We start from the raw sequence: 19519 nt of genomic DNA, 5'->3' as shown, positions 1-19519 counted from the left end.
TTGGAACCAACCCAAATGTCCATCAATGATAGACTGGATTAAGAAAATCTGGCACATATACACCATGGATTACTATGCAGCCATAAAAACTGATGAATTCATGGCCTTTGTTGGGACATGGATGAAGCTGGAAACCATCATTCTCAGCAAACTATCGCAAGGACAAAAAACCAAACACCGCATGTTCACATTCTTAGGTGGGAATTGAACAATGAGAACACTTGGACACAGGAAGGGGAACGTCACACACCGGGACCTGTTGTTGGGTGGGGGTGGGGGGAGGGATAGCATTAGGAGATATACCTAATGTAAATGACGAGTTAGCGGGTGCAGCACGCACACCAACATGGCATATGTATACATATGTAACAAACCTTCACATTGTGCACATGTACCCTAGAACTTAAAGTATAATAAAAAAAAAGAAAAGACATACATAGTTTATTTAGCCATTTTGTATTGAAGGACATTGTGGCAGAGACATTGCTATATGTTCAGCAAACCACTCTATTTTTCTCCTGGGCACACGGGAAGTCACAGGTGGACAGTATGACTAGTTCTGGCCAAAGGAATGTGAATAAAAGTGACACATTCTACTTCTAGGTCTGGGCACTAAAATCTACAACAAATCCCTCTGCTCCCTTTCTTTCGCTTCTATAGTGACCATAGAGGCCATATGTGGAATATGGCCAAATTACAAGATGGGAGAAACTTGATTTCAGAATGACTATGAGGACCAGAGAATCTCTCTCCTCTCTGAAAACATTGGACAGTCATATGAGCAAGTAATGTATCCTCATTGTGTTAAGTCACAGATTTTGAGATTGTTTATTATGACAGCTATAATTGCTCATCCTAACTCATACTGAGAAAACAAGATGGACAGAAATTAAGGGGAAAATGTTTAAGAGATGAAAAGGTGACCACTCCTAGGTAGCCATGAACCTATGGTGGCCTTAACGTTTTCTTCTTTGTTCCATTCATGATTCAACGAAAAGCTGTAATTATGGTTGACAAGTATAAGAGCAGTGCTGATTCAATCAAATTAAAGAATGAAGAGTCATATGCTTTAAAATAAAATTAACCATGATAAAGAAACTTTGCAGTATCCTCTAAAGTCCTTGAAAGTGCCAAAAGTCCTATTCAGAATCTCCACATGTATATTTCTTCATCTTTTACACCACTCGTAATTAAACCAGCTTTTCTTCAAGTGCTATCATTTAAAACTCATGTATTGTTCAACTTGATAGTTCATTTTGCTTAATTATTAGTACCACAACAATATTATTTCATATTAATTTTCCTAATAAATGTATAGCATTCCAGCTATGTCATGGACAAACTGGATTTATGGATCCACCTATAAAAGGTATATATCTTTAGTAAGTTCCCAAAGTAAAATGAACTTCAAGTTCCAAGCAGCTGCCTTACAACCCAGCTTTAAAAACACCACCTATTCTTTATTGTTCCATGTTTCTTTCTTAAGAAATAAACAACAAATCTAGCCAAACAGTACATAAGCACCTTAAAGTTAGGAACGTTGCCATTTTCATCTCCTACCCATTCCTAGTTGCTCCAACACAAGGCCAGGTACACAGTCTACATCTTCTTCAGAGAAGAGGACAGAGTTCAGATGAGAATTCAGTTGAGTGGCAAACCACACCTGCCTTCTCCATATGTGTTTCTTTTGCTTTCTCTCTTCCTTCACCACCACACTTCTTAACCAGTTTCCACACCTGTATCCTGGGGACATAGTAATTTACTTAATTGATGTAAAATGCTGAGGACAGTGTCTGGCTGTTTAACAAAAGTGGTCCGTCTTTATTATCTCACCTCCTGGCTCACTGTCAAGAAATTACTGTTACTGATAGAGTCAGGCCTCCTCAGGTGTGTTAGAGTGAAAAAAGTGTTGACCATCACTGCCTGAGATGGCAAGATGGCACCTCTGTGGATTTCAGAATTTAGTCTTTGTGACTGCCTTGAGGAACCCTGATGGACTCAGGAGCGCTTACCAGATCCATTTGCAGACAAATCTTTACGCCCAGTAAAGGCGAATGGAGAGAGGAATGTTCCCAGCTTGGGTAAATTCAAATGCTTCCAGGAGAGTTGCATTCCCTGCATGATAACTTTCCCCCTGCACTGGAGATGAGGCTGCTTTGAGGCAGATAGGAGATTTTCCAGAACCAAAGGGGTCAGTAGGTCTGCAGACCTTACTCTCCAGAAGGGATCTCCAAAACTGTGATTGATTCATCACCCTATCAGAACCAAAAGATACCCTCATACATGTATACTTATTCATATATATTATATATAAACCACAGCACAATATACAAAAATAAATACTAATATTAGATACAATTAAAAGTATCTGTTGCTGATCATCCTGGCTGTACACTTCAGTGTACAAGAGACCCTCAGGACGAGGTGCACTGTTATTAGAATGTTTATAAATCCATATGTCAAAGTAAAAAAAAAAAAAAAAGAAGAAAGTAGTCTGTACTCTCAGTCTCCAATTACTTCCCTCCCATTTGTGTCTCAGCCTACTTGGGCTGGGCTCTCCTGGCACCATTCTACTGAATATACCCTCTTTAAGGTCACTAACACCCCTGAGTGCTAAATCAAGTGGGCTCTGCTCCTGCCATCATCTTTCCTGACGTCTATGCTGTATCTGACACTGTGGACCATATCTTCCTTCTCCTCAGGTTTTCCTCCTATCTCTCTGATTATTCATTCTCCTCCTTCATAAAATTCTCTTCCTGTGTCTACCCCTTAGAGGTTACTATTTTCAGAGACCCTCTTCATAAGGCTCTTCTCATATCATTCTGGAAACTTGCCCAGGGAAATCTTCTCCATTCCCATGGCTTCAACTACTCCATTGATGATACGGAAACTTTTGTCTCTGACTTTCATATCTCTCCCCTACTCCAGACCCATATATGCAACTGTCTCCTGGATGTCTCCAACTGATCTCTATTAATGGCACTGTCATCTATCAAGTTACCTAAATTAGAAACCTGGGAGTCACACAAAACATTTTTCTCTCTCCAATAACTATGTTCAATTGGCTGCAAAGTCCTATTATATCTTCTTTGGAATCACCCCTTAACCATATTCTCTCCTTATTGTTTCCACTGTCACTGCCTTTGTTCAGACCCTTATCATCCTCACACTAGGATTTTTGCAACAGCTTTTTAATCTGTCTCTGTGCATCCATTCTTGCCTCCCTTCAAACTGTCCTCCATGTAGTTGTTGGAGTGAACTTTATAAATTGCCTATAATAGTATGCCGTGTCTCTGCCTAAAAATGTTCAATGCTAAATCCAAGTACCTTAGCATGGCATAAGGAGGTTCCTCATAATTACTCTAACTTCCCTTTTTAGCAAGATCGCCTGACATTGCCTCAATCAAAATGAACTTCCTGCAGACCTTTGAACACTCTGTGCCCCTTTACATTTCTGTGTCTTTGCATATGCTTTTCCTAATGCCTGAAAATAACTTTTTCCTTCTTCTCCATCTTTGAAACATAGCTCAAATGTCACCTCCTTTGTGAACATTTCCCTGGTTCCCCAGAGCAAAAAAAAGCCCATACTTTGTCCAGGCATCTAATCATCAAACTTATTATTCTGTGTTTAGGTGATTCATGTGGGACTATCTCTGGAAGAGAGATCCGTTTGTGGAGCTATAAGTGCATCAAAGGCAGGAAATTGTATCTTACATGTCTTTAAATCTCCAGTATCTACCACAGTGCCTGGCACACAATATGTACTCAATAAATGTTTGGTGAAAGAATGAATATGGTTGGCTCCATAAAAAGACACTAACCCCTTCCTCAAAAAAACCCCCCCAAAAAACAGACTTTCATGCATTGAGAACCATGGACTATTTAAAGCTCAAACCTCTTGCTATATCAAGATATCTTAGAAAAAATAATAATAAAGCTCAAATATCTGGATTCACAGTGAATGGCTAAATGCACTGTTCTGAAGGTACCTAGAGTAATAACAGAAGGCTCTCTAGCAGGAATCAGGACTATAATAACTGAGAAACTAAGTTACTTAGTTACTTATGGCACTGTGATATCCCCTTCTATTCTTTAGTATGTTCACTCTTGCCCTTGAAGAAGAAAAACACTAGTCCTTAGGCTAGTGGTGGAGGTGGGAGTGGAGGAGGGGAGTGAGAATTAGCTGACTCATCAGTCTCACTCACACATTTTGGTTTCCATGGAGGAGAAAGAGCACACATGTGATGTCGTCAAGACTACAAAATCTTCTCCCATCACTCTTGTCTCCAAAGAAGTCAAATATCTTTTACAAACTCTATCCTCTGAATTACCATCACCCCCTTCACCAGTCACACATACAAAAAGAACATTTTTCAAGGAAGGAAAGTCAATGATATTTTAGTACATAGTCAGTCAATCTGGCCACCTCATTTATCATCATAGAAGTATGTCTTGATGAAGCCTAATATAACACAGCAGAAAGAAATTTACAGAGGAGTAAAAATCCAACCAGAACTCCGCAGAACATAAATGGTTAGAGACAAAGAGTGTCAGCTCTACAGGAACTGCCAGAGCTAATGTTACAACGGAAACACAGGGGTCTAGGCAAATCTCACCTAGGTTTGCTGATTGACTTGATTGTCAGTGTCCTCTGTTCTCAATTGTATTGATTAACACTAGGGGGGAAGAACCCAAGAGGACTTGGCAAAGCAGAGCGTAATCTCTGCTATAGACTGAATTGTGTCCCCCCATATTTGTATGTTAAAGCCCTAACCCCCAACATGACTTGAAGATAGAGCTTATAAGGTGGTAATTAAGGTTAAATGAATCCATAAGGGTGGGGCCTTAATTCAATAGGATTAGTGTCCTTATTAGAAGAGACACCAGAGAACTTGCTCTCTTTCTCTCTCTCCACCATGTGAGGACACAGTGAGAAGGCAGCTATCTGCAAGCCAGAAAGAGGGCCCTTCCTAGAGCCCAACCATGGGGGCACCCTGATCTCAGACTTCCAACCTCCAGAACTGTAAGAAATAAATTTCTGTTGTTTAAACTCCCCAGTCTAATGGTATTGTGTTATGGCAACCCGAGCTGACTAAGACATCCTTCCAGGATTTCTCCTAGGGGTAAAAACTCCAAGTAATTCATAATAAGTTAATGTAATTTGTACCGTCTGTTCCCAGTCCCCCCAACTCTTCCATTTCTCAAGAAACTTGGGGAAAGTCTCAAATTGCATTAAAATTACTTCTTCCTGTTCCGCGTTTTTGCCCTCTTCTAGGCTACGTTCATGTGAACAATTCAAGACATTTCCATCCTTATGCGTTTTATTCCTGAAATTCCACATAAGTTTGAAGATTGGGCAAAGTTCTCATCTCCACTCCAAGCCTCCATTTCTCCTATGAAGAGCTTGTGGAGTAGAATAAGGCTGTAGTTCCATGCTACAGTTGAGGCAAAGGGGACATTCTTACCACTTTGGGCAATAATACAACTATAAGAGAGGATTTTCAGAAGAAGCAAAATTCTGAGGCAAGAATAGGAGGAGGTGGTTAACCAGAGGGACAGGCAGTATGAGTAAAGAGTGGATGCATCCTACCACAGGTGTGGAGTAGACAGCAAATGAGTAGGAATGGCAACAGCTAATGCGATGTGCCCTCCTACTACTTCTAGAGCCCCTGTCATAATTTGTTGTGAAACTATACTCCCCAGAATTTGATTGATTTAGAAAGAATTCACTTGGGGAATTCAATGATAATAAACTACAGATGGGTATCTACCGCACAGGGCTATTGGGGAAGTTAAATAAAATAATATATGGAAAGTGCTTATTATGGAACCAGGCTTATAGTGATCACTTCATAACTGGGAGCTGGTGTAGTAGTAGTTGTTGGTGGTGGTCGTTACATTAGGGCTTTCTTATCATGGTAACTGTGTTCCTGGCAATGTTAGATTTGCTCTGAGCTGGTTTTGTGGTGACATCAATTGTAGTAGTGAGGGAGACAAGTGTGTTGATAGCGGTCCTGGAAAATGACATGAAAACAATGAATCACAAAATGGGTGAAATCCACCATCCATCCTACTACACAAGCTTAGGAGACATTGGTGACACCTCCCTCTCTCTTCTCCCCACTCTCAATCTACTACCAAGTGCTATCTATTTCTTCTCTTAGAACTAGCTACCTAACTGTTCTCCCAACTTCCACTGTTATCCCTCCCTCATAGTCTTCTTCACAAAAAGGTCACAGTAATCTTTTTAACATGTAAATTAGGACATCTCATTGACCATGACAATTTGAACACATGTATTTACCTCCACTTCGCTGCCAACCCTCATTAAAATGACAGTAATTTGGGGAGAGAAGACAACAATGCAATATTTAAAGCTAGAAAATAGACATACAAGGGTAACTGACAGCCGACCTGCAGAAACTGAATCCCAAACTGGCATTGGGGAAAATTGACAACCAACACAATTCACAATAAAGAACCTCCAAAAGGCTCAAAAATTGGCAGTACCAGTACTTCTGGAAGTGGAGGTGAAAGTAAGTCTAAAAACAAGAGTATTGGTTGAAATTCTTATTAACCAGTTGGATCCTAAGATCTCCTCCACAACTCCTCACGGTTGTGTGATTGTCTCTGCCCCAACTCCCATCAGATGTGAGGTTTATTCTCTAGAGAGAGTAAAACAGAGGGTCTCTGGACTGGGGAAGCACAGTTGAGGAAGAAGTACCATATGGAAAACAAGGACATTCAGAAGTTTATATATTGATTGTTGAGACTCTTAGTCTCTTATCCCACTTAGTACTTTTTTTTTTTTTTTGAGATGTTGTCTTGCACTGTTACCTGGGCTGGAGTGCAATGATGCCGTCTCGGCTCATTGAAACCTCCACCTCCTGGGTTCACATGATTCTCCTGCCTCAACCCTCTTGAGTAGCTGGGATTACAGGTGCACACCACCACGCCCAGCTAATTTTTTTTTTCTTGTATATTTAGTAGAGACGGGGTTTCACTATGTTGGCCAGGGTGGTCTCAAACTCCTGACCCCATGATCTGCCTGCTTCGGCCTCCCAAAGTGCTAGGATTACAGGCCTGAGCCACCGTGCCTGGCCCCACTTAGTTCTTAGAATGCTGACAGTCAGGCTTACAACCTCCAGGCTGGAATATCCTTCTTTGGAAATGTGAACAACCTCAGAAAAAAATAATAATAAAGAAAAAGAAAAAAAAACCCTAAAGATGTTGATATAAAGGGTTGTCCAATGAAATGACCCAGCCAGATCACCTTGCAGTGAAACCCATTGTGGTAGACAGACCCAAGGTAATCCCCAGTGGATACCACCTCCTGGTACTCATGCCTTTATATACTTCTCTCTTCTTGAATGGAGAGGGGAACTGTGACTTGCTTCTAACCTAACAGAATATGGCAAAGGTGATGGGATGTCACTCTCATAGTTAAGTTACATTATAAAAGGCTCTGCTTTAGCAGACAGAAGCTAATGTCTCTTCCTCTGGGCTTGATGAAATGGGAGGCTATGTTGCAGAAGCCTACATGGCAAGTAACTGCCAATCTCCTTAAGGAGCTGTAGATGGCCTCTAGGACCTGAGGGTAGCCTCCAGCCAACAGTTAGCAAAAAGCTGAGGCCCTCAGTCATGTGGTCATTAGAAAATAAATTCTGCCAACAGCCTGATTAAGCTTGGAAGCAAATTCTTCCCCAATCAAAACTCCAGATGAGTTTACATCCTGACCAACACCTTGATTACAATCTGGGGAGACTCTTGAAAGAGGACTCAGCTACCCCAGACCTGAACTCCTAATGCACAGAAACCATGAAATTATTAATGTGTGTTGTTTTAAGCCACTACGTTTGTGGTAACTTGTTACGCCACAGTAGAAAACTGATATACTCACACAAGTCTCACTAAATACTCTGACCTTCTAATTAGCTTTTTAGGAACCTACTCATAAATATGAGCAAACAGCCAAGGATGACAAGCTATCTGAGGAAAGCCTCCAATATCAAAGATAGAGACCTAAACCAACCAATAAACCAAAAACTTAAAAGAAACAGAAATGAAAATTAATAACCATTATTGTACTCAAAGAGATAAGATGTTGTATCTATCAAAAAAGAGCAAGATTATATTTAAAAGGATACTCAGAGGGCAAAAAATTGCTCTGAAAACTTCCTGCTTTAGCTGGAGGCCATTATCCTGAGCAAATTAACACAGGAACAGAAAACCAAATACCACATGTTCTCACTTATAAGTTGTAACTAAACACTGGGTTCTCATGGACGTAAAGATGGCAACAATAAGTAGTGGGGACTACTTAGCAGGAGGTAGGGAGGGAGTCAAGGGTTGAAAAACTATTGGGTACTATGCTCGCTACCTGGATGACAGGATCATTTGTACTCCAAGCCTTGGCATCACACAATATACCCATGTAACAAACTTGCACATGTACCTCCTGAATCTAAAATAAAAGTTGAATTTTTTTTTTTAAATCCTGCTTTGAACTTCTTATTAGAAAATGTTGTAGAATGAAAAATTTGTCTGGTTTTTGTTGCAGGACCTTTGTCTCAGTTTCCTGGGAAAGAGCTTCTAAACTCTTAAAATTTCTTGAGTGATAAGAGTGTCTTTGTTATTCATGATGGGCCTCTGGGCCCATGACTGAATTTATGCTAATGAGGTGGCTTAGGGTGGGCTCTTGGATAGTTTCAGGATGGGGGTTGGTGAGGCTGAAAAGACCAACAACCATGTGACTAGAGAGTTGGGGCTTTGTGCCAGATGATATCAGCCGAAGATGACCTCTGGGGAGGGAAGAAGGGGGAATGGAGACTGAATTCAATCACATGATCAATGATTCAATCAGTCATGCCTGTATAATGAAACCCCAGTGAAAACCCTGGACACCAAGGCTCAGGTGAATTTCCTAGTTAGTAAACATATTGATGTGCCAGGGGTGACATATCCTGATTCCACAAGGGGAAGACATGGAAGCTCCACAATTAGGGCACTCCCAGACCTCATCCTGTAGGTCTCTTCATTTGGCTAGTCCTGATATGCATCTTTTATAATAAAACTGTAATCATAAACATGGTACTTTTCTGAGTTCTGTGAGTTATTCTAGGGAATCATCAAACCTGAGGGGCTCATTGGAATACCCAAGTTGGTAGCCAGTTGGTCAGAAGTGCAGGTAACCCTGAACTTGTAGCTGGCATCTGAAGTGAGAACAGTTTGTTGGAGACTGTGCCCTTAACCAGTAGAGTCTCTGCTAACTCTGTTAGTGTCAGAATTGCATTGCAGTATTGCAGAAGCAATGAAAGATAAAGCTGAGGGAACAGCCCAGAAGTAGAGCAAACAGACAAGCACATGGGAAGAATAAGAAAAATGTAAGCAAATTACATTATTCAGGTAGTCCAACATAAGAATAACATGAGTTCCAAGGAGGAGAAGGTCAGAAAAACTGGAGAGAACAAAATTAAATAAATAATTCAACAAAAGTTCCCAGAGTTGAAAGACAGTTTTAAGATTGAAAGGGTCCACAGAATACCCAACACAGTGAAAGAAAATGGACACACACCAGGGGAGATCAATGTGATGTTGCATCCTAAGGACAAAACAAAGAACCCAATGGCTTCCAGAAAAGAAAAATTACAAGGGATCAGGATTCCAAATGGTTTCAGGCTTCTCAAAAGTTAGAAGCTAGAAAACAATGAAGAAATATCTTCAAAATTATTAGGGATATCATGGGATGAGAGTGCTCTACAGATCTAGAGAGCAATTGGGCCATATTTGAGCAATTCAAAGATGTCTCACAGAAGACGAGACTGACAGAAGAGCCAATGCATCTTCACATATTGGGAGAATATTTAGTCAACTGGGGAACAGGTTGTGGATGAGCTAATGTTAAGTACGTAGAAAAATAAGCAAGAGAATAAACAAGACAATTATCAGCTCCATTAAAAACAAGCAGATGTGCAAGAAAGGAAAAGTAATCCTAGTGTGCTATGTAACTCAGCTGTGAATAGCATTTCCAGAGTCATAATAATGTAAACACTGAATATTGATCTAGTCAAAATTATGACATAACTGTACTGGTAGAGTGGTGGAATGGGAAGTCTGTGTTTGTGCATGCACGGGGGCTTATGGTGATAATGAACTAAACTCTCCTCTTCCATAGAATGCTTTAATCTGAAAAATTATGAATTAGCTTTACAAGCATGCTATTTAGCTAAAGGAGCTCCAAGTAGTTCCCTCTAGGGAGCAGATAATGGGAGAGGGGGGCAGGTTGACAGCTATGACAAGTACCTATTTGTTTCTTTAAACTGCATACAAAGCAAATTCTTTAGAAAATAAAAACTATTTTTATTTTTTAATTTTTTATTATATTTTTTCTTTTTTCTTTTCAACTTTATTGTATTTATTTTAAGTTCTGGGATACACGTGCAGGACGTGCAGGTTTGTTACATAGATAAACGTGTGCCATGGAGGTTTGCTGCACAGATCAACCTATCACCTAGGTATTAAGCCCCGCATGCATTAGCTATTTATCCTGATGCTCTCCCTCCCGCCACCTAACCCCAGGTCCCAGTGTGTGTTGTTACCCTCCCTGTGTCCATGTGTTCTCATTGTTCACCTCCCACTTATGAGTGAGAACATGCGGTGTAAAAACTATTTTTAAAAGCAAATTCAAATCAGATCATGTCACCAAATTACATAAAACCCTTAGTGGCTTACCATTGCAATTAGAACCAAAATCTTCTCTTTCCCATGACTTATATGCTTCATCATGATCTGAATCCCGCCTATCTTATTTCATTTCATGGGACTCTCCCCCTTGATCTCTAGGCTCCAGTCACTCTGGCCTGCTTTTTCTCCCTCAAACACAAGCCTGTCTCCATCTCCAGGAATTTGTACTTGCCATTCCCTCTGCCTGGAATCCCTTTCCCCAGATATTTTCACAGCTGCCTCCTCCTGTTGACAAGACTCAACTGAAAGTTGCCTCTTCAGAGAAGCCTTTCATGACAATCCAATCTCAAACAATCAGGCAAACCCAAATTGAAACTGAAATCCAGTCTAAAGACAACTGCTCTGTACTCTTCAAAAGTGTCAATGTCATGAAAGACAAATGAAAGCTGGGAGTAATCTAGATTAAAGAAGACTAAAGACACAGAACTAAATGCAATCTGTGATTTGACCCTATATTTACAAAAAAAAAAGCTATACATAGCATTATTTGGACAATTTGAGAAATTCAAATATGCATTGTATTCTAGATAATATTAATGTATCATTGTTAAATTTCATAAGTGTGATCATTGTATTGTGTATGAAGGAGAATGTCCTTGCTGTTTATGAGATACATGCTGAAATACTTATGTGCGACATGTCATGATGTCTGCAACAAACGTTCAAGTGGCTCAGCCAAAAATAAAGAGGTAGATATGCAGATAAATAGATGGAGTTATAGATATTAAGTAAATGTGATAAAGTGTTAGCAATCGGTAAAGAATATGTAAGTGATCACTGTATTATTCTTGCAACTTTTCTGTAGGATTGAAAAGTTTTCAAATCAGAAGTTGGTGGAAAAAAAATCTTGAAGTTTATTTAGTAGGTTTGTTGTTGGTAGTAGCATTGGAGAAGTAATTCCAAACTATTTTGGATGTGCTATAGGATTAAGCAAATGAGTAAATAAATTGACTGACCAAAGTAGCCCTCCAGGCACTTTCTATCACATCATCAGGTTTTGTTTTCTTTATTGCACTTATTTTCTGAAACAACGTCTTCATGTATGTATGTCTGTATTTCCCCAGCCCTTAGCCAATAAATGCTATTTGAGCACGGATGATGTCTGTCTTGTTTTTTGGTGAATCCTCAGCATTCAAATGAGTGCCAAGCATGTAGTAGATGTTCAATAATTATTTGTGGAATTGATGATTGAATAATGCAATCCCTAGAAACCCTGGGTGTCAGGCAGCTGCAGTTTTGCCCCAGGGCCACGTTAAGGTTCTGAGACCCAGTTGGGAAAGGGCCTTGTTATTGCAGAGACCAGTGAAGCTGAGAAAGAGAAAGGGGGAAACTGAGCCTAGTTCTGTCATATGAAGTGTGGTTAAAGGGAATAGGCCCTTCCAGAAATGGCCATGCCTAAAGGTCATAACTAGAGCATGGGGACTTAAAACCAAAAGGTGAATGATAGAAGGGAGGTCCTGGAAATGACTGTTGAATGCTTTAATCTCCATCTAAGACAACTGAGTTCTGTGACGCCTTGTCCTTGTAAGTCACTTCAATTGTGTAAAGCCTCTCCCCTGAGATTCCTTCTTATGACAGAACTGATTAATTCTGCATTTTGAGCTAACTCTCAGTAAGGGAGAACTACAAGAAAGAGAAAAAGGGACAGCTGGAAAGGCTGCTGGCAGTTCTTTGGAGGAAAAGAAAGCCACCTTCTTCCCCAACCTTTTTCATCACAGCAGTTCTGCCTATCAACACCTCTTTTTCTTAAATTCCTTTCTCTATTCGTTCCTCCCTCCTATATCCATCACTTTCCCTCTTAAAGTCAGTCATAAAGCATTTGTAGAGGGTGGTGAGGTAACAAAGTAATTTTGTGTGAGACAATTCTTACTAACATTATCTTTTTTCCTTTTTGGATAAAGACACACACACATACACATATTCAAATACTGAGATTGACTATTACAAATGTCTGCCTGCCTCCATTACTGACAGCACACCAGGAGGGTTCTAATAATCTTTTTCACTCTTTCTAAACACCATCACCTAAGGGACACTATCAGCTCTATACTCCCTCCCTCAGCTCCCCCCACACACACCTGTGATCTGCCACACCAAAATTTCCACCACTTTTTTCTCTATGCCATTAGAGCAATCTGTTTTCTCTTATTAATACAAGCTGAGTTTAGATCCTTGGCAGGTTAGACTGGATGGCTGTTTCTCATCAGCTTTCCCCCATGTCTAAGCCACAGTGAGTTAAAGATTCTGCAAAGATTCATTTTTTTTCTTATCTTTCTTCAAACTGTTTTCAGTCTCAGAATCTGCTTTGAGGTCCACAACCATCCCACTCCTGCTTACCTACGAAGACCTTTCTCTCATCCCCTGGTCATTCATCATCAGTTAGAATTTTAAATTAGAAATCCCATTAGCATGTTGAGTCCATGGAAGCCAAATGACCCATTATGGACTAAATCCAAATGTATAGGCAGGTGGTTAAGCCAGTTGGGCCAGCAGCCTTGGCAATGCAGACCCAAAACTAGAGGTTGCAGCAAAAATAAAGAAAGAATCATGATTTTACAAATTACCTCAAATCAACTGGATATCAGCTCTAGGGAAACAAAGCAGATTTGTAGATGCTTCCAGAACCAAATACACAGTCAAGGACAATTTTTCCTCACTGGTTAGTTTTACCATGTACACCTATATTCAAACAGCCTTCATTGCTCCCATTACCTTTAAAACCAAATCTTCCAACTCTTCAATCTGATGTTGAAAACCTTTTACATCCCCCTTTCTCCCTACCACTTGCTTCACTCTAATCTCATCTCTCATCAGTCATTGGTATGTTCCCTCTATCTCAACCAGCCTGGCTCATTCTCACCTCCAGATTTCTATCTTTGCTTCTCTCCTTGTCTGCAATGCCTTTCCACTTCCCCTTTGCTGATCTATGTTAATTGCATCATTCAAGATCCATTTCAAGATCTGTCCCCTTACAAAAAGCTGTCCGTGATTCACTCACTGGATTGCTGATATTTCGTGCTAAAACAGACTTTAGAGCTAGATGATCAAGCTCAACTTTATTCCCACCTCCATTTTTCATACGAGAAAACTTAAGGCCCAAAGACATTGAATGATCTGTATAAGGTCATGTTGAGAGTTTAGTGGTAGAACCTTAATATGAAGCCAGATTTCCTGACTCCCCTTGCAATTTCCTTTCCGCTCTGTCACACTTAGTCCCCACCCACCCCCAGCCCCCCAGAAAAGTACAAAGTGTGGTGTCATGATCATAAACTGGCATCTGTGTTTGGATTGCTTTTCACCTGTATTTGGCTTATCTTGACCACCAAGCTCTAATAATTCTTGTGAGAAGGATCACGTCTAATATTTCTGCCCTTTCTCCTTCCCCAGGACACCTAATAGGGCTGTATACACCACAGACTGGCAGTAAATACCGCTTAACTGTGGAGTGCTTCACTTCAAGAAAACATAAAAACAGAACCAATAAAATGAGTATACCCTGGTTGAATTATTATATTACATACATATTCAAAAATATTCCTCTAAACAGGGACCTCCTATAGTGAGCTTGGTTACAGATCATTAACTGCTGTCCAGAAAGAGTGAGAGCTGAGAAACCTCTGCTCCTTTGACAAGCTCAAGAAAGAAAAAGGCATTAAGGCAGCCTTCCCACTCTGCTATGAAGAGGATTTACACAGACCCTGTCTCACAGCCCCCAGCTCACAGCCCTCAGTATTGTGCTCTGGTCTCCCTCAGCTGGAAATTGAGTGACACAAGTTCGAAATGTCTGTTCCACCACTAATTATCTCTGTGACCTAAGACATGGCACTTAGTCTCACTGGACTTGTGTTTTCTCATCTGTTAAAGGGTAGGGGACAGGGGTATGTGATGGAAGTCCGAATTTGCTTGCCTCACACATTTGTTGTGAGGCTGAAGTGAGATACTATATGTGAAAGTACTTTAGAAATAAAAAGGCATTATACAAATGCAAGGTATTAACTTTTTAACTCTCCAATCCTATATCAATTAATCCTAGGAGACTAGAGTGAGTAAAGGTTAACAGGTTTGCATTTTAATCCCAGCTAAATTAATTGTCTGAATCCTCTACCTTCTCCATAAATGCTGCCTGTTCTTCATCCCATCTCCTTATTTTATTTAGTAGATTATTATAAAGGTTGCTATTTTGGCTTGGCACATCCCGAGGTAGTACAGTAGGGGAGGTTGGCAGCTGCTAAGACTCGGGAGGGACACTGATTTCTTCCCAAACTGCTCTAAAAGGGAGGACTTAGGGAATTTAAAGCTACTGATCAAGGGGGGAAGGGCTTCCACTCTAGCAATACAGTGCCACTCTCTCATTCAATAATGAAAATGAAATGAAAACAGGAAGGGAGAAGAGATTTAATTTAGTCACATTTCTCAGCTTTTCTCTCCTTTGCCTCTCCAGAACTCTGAGCACGGCTGAAATTGAAGGAGCTCCATGCTGGCTTGGATAAGCTTTATTCTGGGTAGAATCAGAGTAAATGCTGGCAGTTGGGTAAGGTAGTGCATTGCATATTCAAAAGATATGAGCCTACTGTACTGATCGATCCTTCATCCAGCCCAATCAGGTAACTTATATAACATGCCCAAAAGTCCCAGGCTAAGGACCATTTCTGCCCTGGGACATCCAGAACTATGTTCATCCAAGCCTCTGTGGATACGGTCATCATTCCAGATATGTCTGGTTAAAGAAATTCTTATGTACCTCTTTGCCTTTTTAAAAATCTGTATTGTTTAATTAAAAGAGAGCCTCTTAGGAGATCATTAATCATTTGAAATATCAAATAGTGCTGAAAAGCAAGGCAGAAAAATACATCCTAACCAGTAACCTACAATGAATCATCCACTTAACAGACATTTCCTGAATCCTGACTATGACCTCAAGTCCTGGGTTAGGTTGTGAGGAAAATACAGAAGCATCTAAGTAAAACTTTATTAAGAAACCAGCAGGTTATGGGAAAGAGGAAGGTGTAGCTTAGTTACAGCAAAGGTGCCTCCCCAAATCAGGTACCAATCAACCATTCTGGCCATCCCTCTACTCTGCCTCCAGTGTAAAGCATGGTATTCAATGCTGGGCTAAGGAACCCCCGACACACACACACAAAGAACCCTTACTATGATATGAGGCAATAAGGTAGCTAATGATGGGCTGAAAAATAATTTTTTAAAACCTTCAAAACTAATCATAATGCAGTTCAGGCAGTATATCTCCAGTAACCTACCCTAATGGAGCAAAAGCCATGTACAAGCAACTATTTTAGCATTCAATCTCAAAATGACCTTGTAGCAAGAGTCTACATCATAAATGTTGGCCTCATTATAATTGAGTGTAGAATTATAGACAAGAGTTTCAATAAACATACATAAAGCAGTAACTCCAAGTTGTCCCCTGGTGGTATCTCGCTTGACAATACACTGTCTATGCCAAACCCCAAGAGGCCATCTGTAACCCAAGAGGCCATCTTACTCTGTGACTGCTCAGCCTTCAGCCCTTCTAACTACATGTTGGGTTTAGTAAAAAGCAAAATTTAAATGTGGGATATCTGCCCCTTCTAAGGACAGGGATTCCATTAAGGTGTGAGAGCCAGAAAAGTGATCTCCAATCCTGGACTTGCTGGTTGGTCAGATCTGGCACTTTAATGCACCAGATCCAGTAATGAGATCTGGCACCTGTATATTTCAGTCCTGAACTCTTAGGGTTAAAGGCGGCTTGGCTACTTGAGTGTGGGATAGGGGAAAGGAGAACAAGCCCAAGGAGGGTGAAGAGAGTGGGCCCCTAAGGTGAATTTACTGGAAGGAGGACTGCCACGTGAGGGAATTGATAGGGCTCACTTCTCCTGGTCTTCCCATCCCCAGAGTTTAAGGACGGTCCCTGCACTAGCTTAGTAGCTGCCAAGCAGTGTTAACACATCTCTGGAAAGGTGGGCTTAGGCTGTGAGGCTGCAGCGAGGATCTGGGAAATGCAGACCTCACCAGAGATTCTGGTCTTTGGAGAGATTTAGGTGAAACTGTGCTCTTATGGTATTATTTATTGCTGAGACATAGTATAGGCAACAGAAAGATGCTGCAGATTCTAGAAAATTCTGGCTAGGTCAGTGTCCGTTGGCAAAAGAAGAGGGAATAGTGGGGGATATGGTCTGGGAGTACATGGCTAGAGAAGGGGCTGCAGAAAGAAGGCTGCTACCCACAACTGCAGCATTATGTGTATGGGAGATAAATTCACTTGTCATATTTCAAATCAGGTTTACAGGTATTTCTCCCCCGTCCGCTCCCCCCACCCAGCTGTGGCTTAACAGGTAGTCTTCTCAAATTTTAATTACAATTGGTAATATATTGGCGTCTAAAGTCTAGGTCTGACTAAGATGATGGTTTGTATGTATGTGTACCTGACTATAACAGAAAGAGCTTCTAAAGTCTTCCGATGTGGTGGGAAAGGTGCTGCGCTAGGCATCAGTCGTTCTCTTCGCAAGAGAATCTCCCATCTCTAATGTCAGACTGCTTCAGGAGGTGAAAAAGGTGTGGGTGTTGCAGTGAATTTCCCCAGCCCAAGACACACACACACACACACACACACACACGCGCGCGCGCGCGCGCGCGTTAACAAGTTTGGGGGGGGCGGAAAAACAAACTCCTGCTGATGGCTGGGAAATCCAGCTAAAAGCACAAGGCACGCTCCTATAGCATAGGCGAGCCAGACAGACGCCCAGATAGCCTCAGCTCCCGAGCGCGAAGCCCAGCTGCTGCCGGGGCACTCTCGACTTGCTCTCGGGGAGGCTGCAGGCTGCGGAAAGCCGGGGCGCCAGCCTCCCTCATCACACTCCTTTCCTGAATCACCTCAAACTCTGTACCCAACGGCAAAGCTCAGAAATGCAAAAAACCGAAGAGGGTCAAATTGTACTTCAATCCAAAGGAGGCTGAACACCCGCCCCCCCACCACACACACACCATGCCGCTTAATTTCTTTTCCCGGCTTAGATAAAAAGCATTACTTGCCCATCGAGGCTTGGAGATGGGGGGCAAGAGGTTGGTCCGAGGCTAAGCTCACCTGCTGCTGAGGTGAGAGAGCAGACACAGGATGGAAGCTATTCTGACCAGCAGCTAAGTGCTTGGGGGATTGCGAAGACCCTCAACTTCGCCTCTGGCCTTTTTTTTTCATTCGTGTCACTAAAGGGTTAAACACGGCAAGGCTCCAGCCCGCCCCCCAACCTCCACGCCGCTCCACTCCCCCTCCCCTTTTTGTCTCTCCCCTCCCCTCCCGCGCGTCGCTAGGAGGTCATCAAGCGCTCTGCCCAGTCCGCGTTCGCAAGCCCCTCTGCTTCCCGCCCATCGGACCCGTGGCTGCTTACGAAGAGGTGTGCGCTCACTGAGGGGCGTGTTCCAGCATAGGGAGACGCTGAGCGCCCACGGGTTAGACCTCAGAGCCGAGCCAGCCATGGAGTGGGATGGGGGAAAGTTTGGCACCCTGCGAGGGGCTGCCGGACTGGAGTGGGCGGGGCGCCCGAGGGTACTTTAGCCTTCCAGGCTTAGGGACTCAGGCTGCCCAGACCTGAAGCGGTGTGCGGCCATGGACCGCGGAGCTGCCGCGGCCCAGGGCACTGCCCCGCCTCAGGATGGAGAGCAGCCCGCTGAGTCTCCAGAGCCTCCGCCGCCTTGGCCGCCGCCGCCACCACCACCGGCTCCGCCGCCGGCTCCACCACCGGCTCCGCCGCCGGCTCCGCCGCTGCTCTCCGAGGCTTCGCCAGAACCCATACCAGAGCCCTGTCCAGAGCTTGCTCCAGGTCCCTGTCCAGAGGCGACCTCAGAATCAGCCACAGAACTGTACACAGAACCGACCCCAGAACCGGCCCCAGAACCTGCCACAGAGCCGGCCCCAGAACCTGCCACAGAGCCGGCCCCAGAACCTGCCACAGAGCCGGCCCCAGAACCGGCCCCAGAACCTGCCACAGAGTCTGCCCCAGAGCCGACTCCAGAACCTGCCCTAGAGTCGGTCCCAGAGCCGGTCCCAGAGCCGGCCCCAGAGCTGACTCCAGAAGTTGCCCCAGAGCTGGCCCCAGAGCCGACCCCAGAACCTGTGACAGAGCTGGCCCCAGAGTTCTGCCCTGAGGCGGCTCCAGAGTTCCGTCCAAGTCCAGCACCATGTCTATTGCAATGTCCGGTGGACACTCGAGAGAGAGGTCTAAAGACCTCGCCATCGCCATCGCCATCGCCATCGCCCAGAACGCCAATGTCGTGGTCCAGAATAAAGGTAAGCAAAAGACCCCCTGAAGCGGGGAAAAGAAGCAAGGCGAAGTCAGATGGCTATGGAGCCCGCGGGACTCCGGGTACCCCTTGCATCCCGGTTGTCTGGCACTGGCTGGCCAAGATGCTGAGAAAGATGCAGGGATGGGGAACCCGGGGGAATGGGAAGGGGTTGGGAGGCGGGAAGCAACATGTGGGAATCGAGAATGGGCTGTTTGGGGCTAGAAACGGGGGTGACAGCAGGGGGTGGGAATCGGAGCAGTTTTCCCCTTGAAGAGAAGCGACAGTGCGGTGAGCGCCAATATCTTGAAAGAGAGGAGGAAGATACCCTCGGGGAGCGCAAGAGACCTGGAGAAGTGTTTGGGGCTGGCCCCGAATACATAGCGGACGGATTGAGTGGGGGCGGTGGGACACACCTCTTAGCCGCGGTCACTGCCGCAGAGGCCCAAGCTGCGGAGCCTTCGCCTGCTTGGCCCCCTCCCTGCCACTGGGGAGGGGGCGC

At 43.1% G+C, this 19519-nt stretch overlaps 1 protein-coding gene across 3 annotated transcripts in view; it reads left to right on the top strand.

The window, feature by feature from the left end:
• The first annotated feature begins 18176 nt into the window (after positions 1–18176).
• The window catches only part of DGKK (diacylglycerol kinase kappa), a 105284-nt gene continuing 103941 nt past the window's right edge, over positions 18177–19519 (top strand). For all 3 annotated transcript variants that reach the window (XM_016944194.1, XM_063804381.1, XM_016944195.2), the window contains exon 1: positions 18177–19024. In XM_016944194.1, coding sequence (XP_016799683.1) covers positions 18344–19024 — 681 coding nt within the window. In that variant the 5' untranslated portion in view covers positions 18177–18343. The remainder of the gene's footprint in view (positions 19025–19519) is intronic.

Source organism: Pan troglodytes, chromosome X, assembly GCF_028858775.2.
Source record: "Pan troglodytes isolate AG18354 chromosome X, NHGRI_mPanTro3-v2.0_pri, whole genome shotgun sequence".
Lineage (NCBI taxonomy): Eukaryota > Metazoa > Chordata > Mammalia > Primates > Hominidae > Pan > Pan troglodytes.
The sequence above is the reverse complement of the archived record's forward strand: the minus strand, read 5'-3'. Positions and strand labels throughout refer to the sequence as shown.